This window comes from Tribolium castaneum, chromosome 5, assembly GCF_031307605.1.
Source record: "Tribolium castaneum strain GA2 chromosome 5, icTriCast1.1, whole genome shotgun sequence".
NCBI classification, from domain to species: domain Eukaryota; kingdom Metazoa; phylum Arthropoda; class Insecta; order Coleoptera; family Tenebrionidae; genus Tribolium; species Tribolium castaneum.
Window position 1 is genome coordinate 3,282,822 of NC_087398.1, and position 14,677 is coordinate 3,297,498.

The window sequence follows — 14,677 nt, forward strand, 5'->3', positions numbered from 1 at the left end:
CTAAACATCAATTTAAACCACAGCTGATCGCACGCTTTTGAAAATATTATCACACGCACGCGTACGTTGGCCAAAATTACGCTTCGCAGCTCATTAATTTCTAATGCATAGTAAAGTTATCGCCGATTTTTTTTCGTACACCATCGGCCAAAAGTTTGAATGAAAACAGCAAGTCCAAACTATTTTTTTATTTAAACTTGAAGCAATTTTATTAAAAGCACACGTTTTGTAATAAAATTTTAAAAGCAGTTTAGATAACGAATTGATGAATATTGCTCATTGGTGGTAAATGACCTCTCTTTTATGACACCAGATGTTTAAATAAATAACTACAAATTCACGAAAATGAATTCAAAATTTATTGCTACTTTCAAAATATTAACTGAAAAAAATGATCCCAGTAATCCCAACAATATCAATAACCCATAGAAAAAAAATGTTAACAACAATTTTAACAATTATCTATTCTATTAAATCTACCCGTTATTATCCACGAATAGAAATATTTTACGGTGCTGGAAACACTCATTGTTGATGGGAAATACGAGTAATGTTCAAAGAAAAACACCATTTTTTTTATTTTTATTTTTTTTTAAATTAAATAAAGCACTAGTGCATTAGAAAACCATTTTTTGGGTTAAAATTCGACGGTTTTTGAGTTTTTTTGGCTTGGTAAAAAATTGGTTATGCAGTCAACAATACAGGTAGATTTAGGGTTGCCATTTTAATCACGTGACTTTCAAATAAAAAATGGCCCCCCATGGAAGATGCTGTGAGGGTGACCACCAGCACCGTGATACCCCCGAAATGGGGGTAGAGTACAGCCTTTACACCAAAATCGACAAAAACAACCTCGAGTGTCTCAACGAGGCCACCGAAGGCACGGGTAAGACTGTGTTCAAGCCATGGGAAGAGCGTCTCAATTTCGACGTCGTAAGTGAGGTTAAGTCCCCAAAACATCAATATTTACGCCTTTGTAGTACGTAGAATCGGACGCTGACGAGGAATTACTCTTCAATATTCCCTTCACGGGCAATGTGAAACTCAAAGGTATTATAATAATCGGCGAGGACGCCGATACACACCCCAATAAAGTCAGGATGTAAGTTAGGTTAGGGGTATCACGGGGTGCTGATTGGGGGTTGCAGGTTCAAAAATCGCCCCCGGATGACTTTCGATGATGTGAGCGCGGTTGCCGATCAGGAGTTTCAGTTGCATGTCGATAATACGGGGCTGTTGGAGTATGCGACCAAGTGGGTTGTTTTTTATGTACAGGGTTTTCAGGTATTAATGCTGTTTTGCAGGGTTGTTACCTTTAATAGCGTGCACCACTTAACGTTACATTTCCCAAGTAATTTCGGGGCTGATACGACTAGGATTTATTATATTGGCCTGAGGGGGGAGTATAGTGAAGCGCACCATCATGGGGTCACTATCTGTACTTATGAGTCCAGACCCAACATAGCCGACCATGAGAAGCTTCAAGATAATGTGACTCACCGTGTTCAGTGATTTTCCAAGTCTGTTCAGTTGTGATACTTTTGCTATTTAATAAAACTAATTTATTGATGCAGTCTGTTTTTTCAATAAAGCCCAGTCTTAAAGAAACATATTTATGTTGGGATCCCTGTTATTAACAACATATTCTTACAGTATTATGTATTAAAATAACAATTGACTTTTATACAAATGAATAAACATTACACCTACTATGGAATGTTTCTCCTATCACTAAACATTCAATTTTTTCAATTGATACCCCCAAATATAAAGCTTCTAATACACAACATATATCTATTTACTAGATACGTAAACAGATTTTTTAATATTAGTTTTATAGAAATATAAATCAACTCGCAAAATATTTGCAAATTGTCTCTTCTAACATTCATCAGTCAGTTTTTTTGCTAAACTATAGAGGAAATTTTGATCAGACAAGAGCGACTCATCTCGTCAAAACACCCTGTATACTGTTCTAAAATACATAAATATTTCATGACTATATACACATAGTATTGTACATTATTCCTACTAAAAACTGATCGAACAAAAGTTGCTATGTTTATATAGTCGGCCAATAAATATCCAGAATTGTCCAAAAAAAAACGCCACGTGTTCGTTGGCCATGCCATACATGTGTAAAATAAGATAAGAGAGCTACATCTAGGATAAAAATGTAATAAAACAATCACATCATTCGACAGAATCTTGCAGCACACTGATAAAACTGTCTCATTTAGTCTAGGAACATGGTTCATTTAATAGTTGCGTTCTGAGTTGTGGGTTTATCAGTTGGCAACGTTTCGTCGGTTGTCGCTGCCCCGTCAGAGAAAAGCACGTCGGGTAAAGCCCCGGACTCTTCGGTAAGTTCGTCCGGAACTGGCTCTATGTCCGAAGCAGTGGTGAAAACATCCGTCGTCGGTTTAACACCCTCGGTGCTCGTGGAAGGAAGATTGTTCGCAGTGGTGAACAGGACTTTGTCCGTGTAGAACATCGTCCCCAGGTTGTAGACGAAGACTTCGCTCTCGACGATGACGGCGTCGTTGACTTTCACCTTGTCTGCAACACAATTGAATCAAATTAAATAAAATAAAAAGATTATTTTGCCCTACCTTTCGTGCGCTTTATGCTGATCGTCTTGTTCCCCAACGTCGTCAACTGCGTCCCATCCTTCAAGTCTTTGTCATAGAGTCGGCCCTTGACGAAGTGATTGAGAAGGATTTGCAAGCCGTCGCCGGTCGATAAATAGTTGTCTGGCATTTTATCCAAGCCCAGCTCTTCAAACGCCGTATCAGTGGGTACAAAGAAGGTGTATCCGGTGCCAGAGACATGCGGGGCCAAGTCAGCCAGATTCAAAAAGCGGGTGATATGTGTGAAACGCTTATCCCTCTCCAAGGCGAGGAAGGCATGCGAGAGGAACTGGGCCCCAAACCAGGGGAACGCCAGCAATGGGGGCGTCTCCTTGTCTCTGTGTTGCTGGTGCAGCTTTGAGACAACCGACTCGCTCACGAAGAGCACCTCTCCAATGAACATGATGTTCCCGCGCGACACCGGCGTGTCCCCTTTGACGACCATGGCCCCATTGACCGACAAGTTCGCTGAAAGAGGGGAAATCGAGACTGGGGCGCAAGGGGGGCCACTGGGGACTTGCATGTAATGGCACTTCAATTAAGAATTCGTGCAGATGCTCCGCACGAAAGAATTTTAATTAAAACTGACTTTTACCCGTAATTACCATTTTATTAAACATTGTGTCGAGTGGCAAACTATGTTTCCCCCCACATGCAAGTGCCCAGTTGGGAAATACCTACGAGTCTTCTTAAAGACAATCTCGCGGCCCCCCAGCGTCTTAACCGCCTGTCCATCCTTGATCGTGTCCTGCTTAAGCCGCCCCTTGACGAAGTGGTTAATTATGATGCTCTCGGTGAACTCGGGCACACTGAACGGGTAAAACCCCCAATCGATCGGATGCCACCGCTGGAAGGCGTGATCCGTCGGCACAAACACCGTGTACTCCTCCCCGTCCTCCAGCAACTTGGAGACGTTGGACCGCGACAAAAAGTGCTGGAACACTCTGACGCCGCTTTTGAGGAACGACAGCACCTCCATGACGTTCTCCACGAACGTGGTGTTGGACTGGTTTCGCGTCTCCGCAGCGAAAGGGACGTCCACGAGTTTCCCCTGCGTGGCGTTTTTCTTCTCTTCGGGGAAGAGGTAGTTGTCCAAGACGACCAACAAGCCGTTAGGAACGGCCACTTTTTGGACGATGTTGGCGTCGTTAGCCTTCAGTTTGTCGGGTTTCGTGCGATGGACGTGGACTGTTCGACCTCCGAGCGTTTGGAACGACGTGTCGGAGGTGAGGTTTGTGAGGTCGAGACGGGAGAGCACCACATGGTCGAGAAGGAGCTTCTTGACGAGCTCCGGCTGCTGGAGCAGGGTCTCGGCACGCTTCGTTGCCGAATTTTGGGGCGCGAGGATCGTAAAAGGCTCACCTGCGACACAATTTATTATTGCTTTTTTATGGCAAGCAGCCGGAAATATGAAACTGTTTTTAAGATCGAATTGTAATCAAATTAAACGACAGTATTACTCGTATTTGAACGTAGAATGTAAAATGCAAAACAATCTAAAATAAAGGTAATCCACAAAAAAATGACTCTTTTAGCAGAGATAATTGCCGGTCAGGTGCTTTTCTAACTAATAAATTTATATTACTTGTTTTATCTGTTGTTACTATTGTTATGGTTACTGAATAAAAATTTCTCTTCTCAAAAAAGACTGTGTTTAATTGAAATCGAACCTCCCCACTCCCACTGTATAAAAGCTAGTCGGAAAGGCACTCTTAAGTAGTGTAAACCAGGATAACAGCGGCAAATAATTTTTTTCCAATTTAAAAAAAAAAAGTTGGTGGCGTCCAGTTTTGAATAATAAATAAATAAAAAAAATTAAAGCATTACAATAATTCCGCAATTAGATCAATCCACGAATTTTTGAAGTTCCAAATGGGGAAATTCCAATTAATTCGGTAAAAATCAGCCGTCATTTAAAATAATCGAACACCGGTTTTTTGGCAACTTTTTACGCGCCTTGTGATTGGTCCGTCTTACGGTCGGGTGTGCATTAGTTCCCCAATATCCAATCACAAACACGTCGCAATTTTTTGTGGGGTAGATAAACAAGTTGGAGGTAATTTCGATATTTTTATTGGCCAAGTACGCATTCCTGGAACAAATGAGACTGTGAACCGGTGCTGGCCCTTCCCATTAAACTAGAATTTCGTCTTCGATGCAATGGCCGATAATGTCTCGAATTTTATGCAATATGCTAACAACCATCTTCGATTTTATCGAAGTAATTTTATCGCAAATTGTATTTTTTCGTCCTTGCAACAACACTATCTTCACTCTCAGAAGACCAACTGCTACTTTCAATTACGTTTCGTTCGGTGAGTTAAAGTCGACATTAAATATAAATAAAGAATTACATTTCTTCATTTCTGCATGACTTGCTGTAGTTTAATGCAAAAAATACCGCACAAAAATGATTCAACTAAAGTGTTATTATCTCAGAACCTTATTGTATCTAATACTTTAAATGTTTGACACGCTAACAATTTTTTGTTGTCCGCTTTGCGATTTGAAAATCGGGGTCATTTGTTTGTTTTAAAGCGAAAAACCATTTATTGGCCGGTCCTATATAGTTTGTTTCTGCTTCCGTCTTGGAAATTAACTTGTAAAATTCAACACAAACTTTAAAGTTCCCTTTACTATGTGAAAGCAGCGCACGTGTGACGTCAGTCCGACTCTGAAACTTTAGTTTCAAGCACTAGCAAAGTCCGAGAGAACCTGTCGCAAACTAAAACTCTCGCCAGAAATTTGCCGGAGTATTAAAAAAACAACAACGGCGAATTTAAAACTTGGAATCCCATCATCCGAGTTCCCCTCGTCTTCATGTATAATGCTGTTTTTTCTGGCGCGAGCTGGGATCGATTTTTGCAAAAACTTGCCACCACCCGAACAATGATAAAGTGGCGTGTAAATGGTGGAAGTTAAATGAAAAATCATCCGCGAGGGACATTTGTCGGTTTGGTTGTTTTAAGTCCGGAATTGGTCAGGTGACGCACCGAGTCCATAAAATCCGGGCGATTGCCGGGAAATTGAGTGAACTGTGGCGGAATCCGCGTTGACGTCAGCGGATAAAGGAGTAAAAAATACGACAAATCTTCTCCCGTAATTGCGAAACTCTCATCAATCACTCGGCCACATTTCAATTATGCGTCTGCATTCCTTCGTGATGGATCAATTACGCGGCAGAAATCGCATAGTCACGTCCCGCGGTAAAAATGACGAGGATTCTCGCGAATTTTCAAATCGCGTCGTCGAGATTTGCTGAATGCTTCGAGCATCCTCTTAGTGACGTTCAACGGGGGCCTCTTTATGAGAAATTCCGTTCAGGTATTAGACACGTTAGCACGTTCACGATGGACTAGTGCAGAATCTTAATTGCCACTTTTAATTGAAACTACTAAGATGGGAGGACGTGAGGAACGCTTCATTTCCGACGGGAGCGACACGCTAATGCGGTTACTTGATTAACTTCTTCAACTTGATTTAAAGATGGGGCGATACGGGGTACAGATGTCGACTGATAAAAGGGAAACAGCGACTTGTGGCTAATGAACTTGTCTAGCGATGCAGACGATGGGCAAAAACATGGGGAAAAAGACCAAACTGATTTCGCCCAAGGCTTTGATCAATTCCAGCAAAAAGCGACAACTACCACAACCTATTGATTCATTTCTTTCGAGCTCTAATCAGCTTATTAACCTGAATACTGGCTGCTGAACGAGATAATCTCAATCAGATTTCTTAGGGAACTATTAAGTCAAAACTCAAGGAAGTACCGAAGACACGAAACCAAAAAATAGGAAAAAACCTGATAATAAAATTAGCAGAACGGTGAAATTGTAAATCTGTGGTTTGAACTTGAAATTTTAGAGTTTCAAACCAAGCTCCGACAAAATTAGGGTTTGGAATCTACACTACAGAGGACTATAACTTAGGAAGCGAAAGAGATTTTCTGAACCCAAGAAAATAGTACGGCAGTGTAGAAAGGAGGGCGCTTTGAACGTTAGACCAAATCGTTTCAAATTAATTTAAATCAACCAACTCACTAATTACTTGAACAAAATGCAGAAATGTTGAGCTGTGCACTTTTAACAGACTGAGAAAAACTGACGACTAAAATTTTCATAAGAAACATGAGAATAAATTTATTTAAAATGTAAAATTCGCTCTTCATCCAGTATTTTTCAAGACGTTGCGAATACGGTTAAAGAAAAATGTTAAAAAGAAATTTTGAGAATTAAATTTCCTTTAAAAAAACCACGAGACTCAAAAATAGAAATAGAGGATGTTGGAAAACCCTAGGTGAGTCCGAATAGAATGGAAAGACTGACAATTATAACGAATACATTTTCCTTGGTGCAGTAATTGAATGCGATAAGTCCTCAAGATAAATTTACAAACAATAAATAAACTTGCTTTTTTCCACAAATAAAATGATTAAAACATATTGGAAAATATTTTCTTCATCCTTTATCCAGTATTGCTTTGTTGCTAAAACACTGGTCTCACTATCCTTTGTCCCCGTGGTCCTTTTGCAAGACGACAAAAAGTCCTGCCAGAAGTTAGCAATTTGGTCGTGTGAGTTCAGCTAATAATTAACTTTGCCATGTTTATGGTTCTGGGGGTGTTTTGAACAAGGCAAATCTGCCAAAAGGCGCTGTTAGAGCCGTCCTTTGTTCGCAACTCTGGAATGTTTTAATTACATGCATTTCCGTTTCGAGTTTCTCCATTTCGATTTTGTTTTCCGTATCATACGATGATGGGAAAGGCGCTTATTTGCGACCTCGAGCATACTTGCAGTTCGATTTTTCGGTGTACGGTATATTTTAATTAGTTGAAGACGAGTTTGGTGAGTAATTCCCGTGAGTCACTTAATTGCGTAAAAATTCCTCATACGTAAATAAAGATGATCGCCACTAATGCTAATGGAAAGTCGAATATTGTCCATTTCTGACCCGCTTTCCTGCCGTAATTACAGCGGACGTTTTTAATGACAAGTATTGACCGGTAATGCCGTTCCAAATGCTCAACACTCGTCACAAGCGGAGAGTTTCAACGAAAAATGGAACACCCCCGTGGAATTGTTTTCTTATTAGCCGGCCGGAGATAATTCATTATTATTTATTAATCACAAAGGGCTAGGAGGTAATTAAACCCTCGACATGCCCGCGCGCTACTTATTCATCTTTATTAACCGTTGATAAAATCCCGGCAATAAAATATTCATACTTTTATGGAGCCATGAAGGGTTAGAAGCGGTCGATGCGACTCAAATATTCAAAGCCAGCCTTTACGAAATGTTGAAAATTAGAGTTAAGGCGGAAAGATAAACTTGGGGGCGACAGATGGCGCACCAAACTTTTAGGGACAAGTGTACAGGGTGCCCTCCTTTTGCGAGAATTATAGCGCTTGGAGTTTGAACGGATGATTAGTTTTCTGATTCATTTTTCCCTTACATTTTTCTTTACCAACTTTTCCATTTACATTTTTATTTCTTCATTCACTTCTTCAATTTGTTTTCTTAGACATTCTCCTGAATGTAACCCAGATTATTATCTTCAGTTTCAACAATAACAATTCATAAATTCCAACAGAAAAGACGCAAAATTTCGGTTATGTTTTCAGTCCCTTTTTTGTCATACTTTTGTTTTTTATATAGTTCTCAATTTTTTTTCTCACCGCGAATCTTTCAGCTTATTTCAGTTTTATTGGTACGGTAACATTACTGGATAAAATAAAAAATTAATGTTGCTATGACTGGTCACCACTCCCAGCTGACCTTAATCCATTAGTAGATTTATAATTTGTAGCATTATTAAAAATTTAGGCTACTTACATGATTGTATGAAATACCAAAGTGAATTGGATTCAGTTTTGAATTAAAAAAAAATAAAAAAGGAACAAGGATTAGGCACAATAGAGGTGTGATTTATCTGATACACCTCTGAAAAGGCAATTGTTGTTTTTGGTGCTGGGATTGTATGTGTTTGAGAAATCTATATCTAATAAGATCTCTTGGTGTAAAATAGTTTCTGGAAATTTGTCAGTGTCTCCTCTCGTAATTTCTTCCAGCGTCCATAAAGAATAGCAGATAACTACTTATCCGTAATAAATTCGTATCGACATTTCCGGCGAGGGTTTAACTACACTGTAGTGTCAATAATTCACAGCCGATCGCTTCTAATAGGAAATTTATTTGTCGCGCTCCAAACTTACAATTGTTTCGAGCAATCGTCGCTAGTTTAAGCTCTTGAAATCTCATTTTTGTTCAAGTTTTGTTCGCCTGTAATGAATTAATCACCGCTCAAGCAAGTCGCGTTTTGAACGCTTCCACGGGCACAATCAATCATCTCATCTTTGCTCAGTCGGGAGCACCAGGAAGTTTTAATTTAATCCGTTAAGAGATCAGCTGTAACTCATTACATGGCCGCATGGCCGTATCAGACACTATTTTATTGCGTAAGTAAACTCGGGAGTTGCGTAAGTGTGCGTTAATGAGGTAACGTCGCCTGGGGCGGCGTAGAAGGGACGAAATTTTTGCCTAGGAAATCGAGCCAAATCGCAACAAGTTGCAGCCGATATGAATAATTCCAAGTCAACGTACTGCTGGAAATCCGGCGCTTTCTCGCGTTATTTAAACGTTAATTATTGTTATTGGTATGTGCAAACTAACGGTGATGTGGGCAGAGAGGAATGTGACAAAAGATTAATAGATTTGGAAGGATTTTTTCGGAACGGTTTGTTTGAGTGCAAATAAAATGCATAAGAAGGGGGCTCTAATGGTGCCACCAGACACTGATTAATGGAAGCGGAGTGGCGGTGCAATTTTTTGAAAGAAATTTGCCTCAAACCAGACACAGGAGCGATTAAAAGGAGTTAAGGGGCGATTTGGTCGCCCTTCGTTTTTGATTACATTAAACTGCGCTGATTTATTATGACGCGAAATTCTAAAGATTACGGAATTTCCACATTGACAGTACTTTTGTTCCGCAACGGGTTTTGCACATTTTCGCAGAAATTCAATAGGAAATACCACTGACGGCGCAAAAGTTTCAGAAATAGTCATCAAAATATTAAATTAAAAAAAAACATATTTTAGACGAAAAAGTGCAGTAGAGCTACGGCGGACTATAACTTAGGAGACGAAACGAGCAGGATTTTCTGAACCCAAAAAAATAGTAAAGGAGACTAAAAACGAGGGCGCTTCAAGCAATATACTGTCTCGGCACCAAATCGTTTATATTAATTTAAATCCAACCAATTCAGTAATTACTTGGGAAAAAATGCAGATATGTTGAGTTTTCCACTCTTAACAAACTGAGAAAAACTGACGACTAAAATTTTCACAAGAAACATGAGAAAAAATTATTTAAAATTTAAAATTTGCGCTTCGTCCCGTATTTTTTAAGACGCTGCGAATACGGTAAGAAATATAAGAAAAATGTTCGGAAGAAATTTGTAGAGAATTAAATTTCCTTTAAAAAAGTCCGGGAGACCATATTTCTATCGTCAATGGTTTAGGCCCCAAAGACGCTGAAGCGACGAGTTTGTATCATTTTCCATGTAGATAAGTAACATGAACTTAATTTATACCTAAACCGTAGAAGATAGAGATATGGTGTCACGGACTTTTTTATAGGAAATTTAATTCTTTACAACATTGTTCTTCACACTTTGTTGTACCGTCAACCGTATTCGCAGTGTTTTGAAAAATATAGGGCCAGAGTGCAGATTGGTAAAAGTTAGAAATTTTTTTAAATATAGTGTACGATAAAATTTTTGCTATATGTTTATGTCTTACTATTGAAAATTTAATGCTCTATCTGCCTGTATTTTTTTGTTTGCTATGCGTTAACCATTGTACCAATACAATAATTTTTTCAAATTCATTGCTCTGAAAACTTAGGCGGTAATGAAAGTGCGCTCTCTGGTGACATTAACGGAACTATAGAGGACGGGAACGTGTTATTTGGACGTCGTTCCATATCCTAACCTTTAGATATCCGTAGTTCGAGCTAATTAAGTGCATTTTTTGTGATGACTAAAGATTTAAAAAATACCCAAAAATTTTTTGGACTTGATAATTTAGCACCAGATTCACCTATAGGTCATCATAATTTTACGCAGAATTTGCACTGAAGGTCGCTTGAAAAGTAAACAGAACAAGTTGACTGGTGTTTGCATATAATTGGACCTACAAATAAATATCGCTGAACTTTATTCCTCGATAATAATAATTGCATTTGTACTTTCCGATGATGCAATTTGCACAAATGGCAAATTTCCCCCAACAAAGTTGTAAATCACCACCAACAAAGCGGCGGCATTAAAACTGAAAGTTTTCATCTACACGTACTTAAAGGAAAGGTGAATAATTATCTTGATAATTATTATTCTCCCCGTATTCAAAGCTTAGAAGGTAAGTAGATAGGGATTTAAATTACCCAACTTCCTCGCAAGTGCAGATAGTCTCGAAATTTTCGAATGGTCAATTTTTAATTAAATTTCCTGTTTCTTTGAACACCATGTACTAACCCGTAAAAATGACAAAGTGTCAACAAGTAAATTAAAACCGAACTTTATGGCGGTGTAAATTCACCCAACGAATTGCTTTTTAAAGTAGAGACAATGTTGCCTACTGTCGTCAAACGAAATTAAATTTTAAAACCCCGTCTGCGGGAATTTGAAACTGTGTTTGTCGAGCCACACTCATCGCCATGGAAAATGTAACAAAAGCACCACAAGAAATTGAAAAAAAGTAGGATGAGAAAAAATAGTGCATAGTCTTCTGTGCGAGCGAAAGCGGGGTTAGGTCGAAGGTCGCGCATCAGGCGACCGGAAGCGCAATTACCTGAGGTCTTGACGTCGTCGTTGTTGAAGACGAGCCACAAGGAGAAGAAGTGGTCGACGCCGAGGTTGGCGGTGAGCTGTCCGTCGATGCCGGAAGTGTCGGGCAGCTCCAGGAGTCCGTGGCAGGCCTCGGCGAGGGCGGCCAAGAGCAGCAGAAGGAAGCCGGTCGGCATCACTTGGCCTCGCGACTCTCACTGACACAGAACCGTCGGTGACGGCGCACCATAACAAACTACGGGGAGTTGAGAGACGGCGGACGGACTCAACTAGCGGCTAGCCCCTGCCGGTCTACAAATGTTCGCTCAGTCGAAATGTTGCGAGCGAGGTCGGAACAGTACGAACGGAGACCATAACGGACTTCTCATTTCAGCTGGGCTGGTTAAGTCTAATGAGTTTTCTGAGTATTTTAAAAATAATTACATTAACAATCGGCATTGATGGGCATATTGGAATAGTGGTTTTTATGGAAATATGTTGCGCGTGGCTGGGGCTTCGCCCCAGTTAACTAAAAGGAAACAAACCCCACGACCAATTAAACTCGAAAACGTGGAACTCGAAACGTGGAATAGTGTTTTTTTATGGAGCTAGGGTGGCGTACAGTTCATAAACATAAACACTATTCCACGTTTCGAGTTCCACGTTTTCGAGTTTAATTGGTCGTGGGGTTTGTTTCCTTTTAGTTAACTGGGGCGAAGCCCCAGCCACGCGCAACATATTTCCATAAAAACCACTATTCCAATATGCCCATCAATGCCGATTGTTAATGTAATTATTTTTAAAATACTCAGAAAACTCTTTAGACTTAACCAGCCCAGCTGAAATGAGAAGTCCGTTATGGTCTCCGTTCGTACTGTTCCGACCTCGCTCGCAACATTTCGACTGAGCGAACATTTGTAGACCGGCAGGGGCTAGCCGCTAGTACGGACTCAGCGCGCAACAATCGATCCGCAGAGGCGGTGGAACACCTTCGGTATGTATGTGTTGTACATGCAGTCACACGCAGCGATGACCATCTACACCATTTTTACCACTGATATTAACCGGACGGTTATTTCAATCGAGGAGATGGACCGTGTGGACTTAGGTCGGGGTGACCCGAGAGGGGTTCAGATTGTTATTCTGATTCAATTTCGAGGGTATTCCCTCTCTCAGAGGTTCGTTAGGGAAATTGTCAACAACTTTGCAATAATTGCTGCTACGGGAAAATGAAGCACATATTTCGAATCAGCAAGTCAAAATCTATAAAAGGGAATTTTTTCAAACTTTTTAAAGGGTTTTTGTGTAATTCGAAAAAGGGTAATACTCCTTTGAAAAATTCCTCAAAAAGAATCAGAAACAAAATACAGTCAAAACCGATGGGGAACTTTTAGTTGTCCGTTGTTGTCAATTTTGTCATTGTGGAAGAAAGAGTCAAAATAATTGATTCTCTAAAACAGCATAAAAAATATACACGCAGATTTTTATTTTACTGAACATCACATAACTCACATAACACTATTACTCTTATATTAAATTAAAAAAAAATCATATCAGTGCTTTACTAGAGTTCTTAGACCTTCTGTATTAAACGGCTCGTAATTTGTAATAATAAACGAAGATAGATATTCGTTCTACGCTTTTAAGTAAGTTTTTTTGAGTATTCTTCAAAGTAAAAATTAAAGCTAGTCAGAACTTGTAAATCGAATATTTTTTTGCCCACTTCCAAAATATACGAATTTACGGATTCATCTACCTATAATAAAAGTTAATGGAGAAGAATAATCTTTAAGTAAAGGGTTTTTCTAAACTGTTTCGAAAAGTAGGTATATGTACAGATAAACAAAACATACAAATTTAGTTAGTTTACAAATTATCCAGCTAGTTTACAAACTAGTTTCTAGCTAGTTTATAAACAACAGCCGAATTTACACATTAACCGTAACAACCTTGTATACATATTACATTTGCGGATTATAGACCTAAGAGTATTTTTAGTCACTTCAATAAAATAGCAGTTGAATAAAATTTGAAAGTAATCAGTTTTTTCTACACTCTGTAGAAAATTTAAAACTTTAAAAACTTATACACCAAAAACATTAAAAATAATATTTAGATTGAAATCTCCTATAAGCGGACACCGACGATAACAAGATTTTTGTCCGGTTAATGGAGGTGTCCTCTTACGAGAAATAATAAGTTATGCACAAAACAAATTAAAACATTGATTTTTTCCGACAGTTCATCCAGAAAGTAGAATATTTTTATTAAGCGGTTTGATAAATCAATTATAAGTTAATTGATTAATATTTTCGATCTTTTAGAAATTAAAAAAAACTTTGCTTTTCACACATGTTTCCACCGGCAATTCATCTTTATTTTTAACAATATTTGCTGCATAATTCGCTTATGTAATTCCCCGAATTTTCTGATGGATTTTCATAATGTTAACTATTTAATAAAACACGCGCGTATGACATGATGTCCGCTTAAAGGAGAGATTTTGTTTCCAAGGATTCGAATTCTATTGTCCGCGTCCGTTTATTGGAGAGTTCGATTGAAAGAGAAACAATACCATTTAAAATACATTAGCTCAAAATAGGACCAACAATAATGTCCGGTTATCAGAGGGGTCCGCTTGTAGAAGGTGTCCTTTAATAGAGATTTCACTGTCTTAGAATACATTTAATTTGAAATTTCGTGAAAATTTTTTAAAAATGTATTCTGATAACGTGTTGTATAATAATTTAACTGGAAAGCAAAAATTTGAAAAACAAAAAAGAAAAAACAAAAACAAAATTACAAAAAAGTGTAAGATTTTACGCAATTTGGGAGTATTACCGATTTTTTTATACAAGGAACACTCGTCTCGTGTTCGTGGTGGATTGCACCTTTAAAAGCTTCCCAACTTCTCAGTTTTTTCTATCAAATTATTCAATCCCTCCACAACCCAATTGACACGTAGAATTTCTCGGCTTCCGGATTCAGTTTACGGGACATAAGTTCAAGGTTTCGTAATCAAAGTTTACGATCGGAAGCCATAAATCGAAGCAATGACTTCTTCCGGGAGATGTTAAAAGCTCAGTCTCCCCAAAAAATCTATTAAACTTTTAACACCCAGTGTATGCGTTACGGCCTCATTTGTAAATTTATCGCGAGGGCCGGAAAATCAAACTTTGGTAATAATCGGAAGTTGTGGTTGATGGAGGCCTCGAGGCGATTTA

General features: G+C 38.9%; 2 protein-coding genes across 2 annotated transcripts; one reads left to right on the top strand and one right to left on the bottom strand.

Annotated features, from left to right (window-relative positions):
• Window positions 1-708: 708 nt before the first annotated feature.
• LOC658045 (uncharacterized protein) lies at window positions 709-1,573 on the top strand. The gene is made up of 4 exons (XM_964458.4): window positions 709-933; window positions 981-1,102; window positions 1,149-1,253; window positions 1,305-1,573. Exons 1-4 carry the CDS (start codon window positions 751-753, stop codon window positions 1,510-1,512), a joined length of 618 nt encoding a protein of 205 aa, XP_969551.1. The 5' UTR covers window positions 709-750; the 3' UTR covers window positions 1,513-1,573.
• A 26-nt stretch (window positions 1,574-1,599) lies between these two features.
• On the bottom strand, window positions 1,600-11,779 carry LOC657966 (uncharacterized protein). Its single transcript, XM_964385.5, has 4 exons — window positions 11,479-11,779; window positions 3,312-3,992; window positions 2,613-3,098; window positions 1,600-2,559 (listed from the first exon to the last, which is right to left on the bottom strand). Exons 1-4 carry the CDS (start codon window positions 11,648-11,650, stop codon window positions 2,255-2,257), a joined length of 1,644 nt encoding a protein of 547 aa, XP_969478.1. The 5' UTR covers window positions 11,651-11,779; the 3' UTR covers window positions 1,600-2,254.
• Between the last annotated feature and the right edge of the window lie 2,898 nt (window positions 11,780-14,677).

Excerpts from the sequence above, each read along its gene's own strand:
- LOC657966 (XM_964385.5), bottom strand. The coding sequence starts at position 11,650 with ATGCCGACCGGCTTCCTTCTGCTGCTCTTGGCCGCCCTCGCCGAGGCC. Across the intron at positions 3,099-3,311 it reads GATTGTCTTTAAGAAGACTC|CGAACTTGTCGGTCAATGGG; the intron begins GTAGGTATTTCC and ends CCCCTCTTTCAG. Across the intron at positions 2,560-2,612 it reads CAGCATAAAGCGCACGAAAG|ACAAGGTGAAAGTCAACGAC; the intron begins GTAGGGCAAAAT and ends ATTGTGTTGCAG.
- LOC658045 (XM_964458.4), top strand. The coding sequence starts at position 751 with ATGGCCCCCCATGGAAGATGCTGTGAGGGTGACCACCAGCACCGTGAT. Across the intron at positions 934-980 it reads AGCGTCTCAATTTCGACGTC|TACGTAGAATCGGACGCTGA; the intron begins GTAAGTGAGGTT and ends ACGCCTTTGTAG. Across the intron at positions 1,254-1,304 it reads CTGTTGGAGTATGCGACCAA|GGTTGTTACCTTTAATAGCG; the intron begins GTGGGTTGTTTT and ends GCTGTTTTGCAG.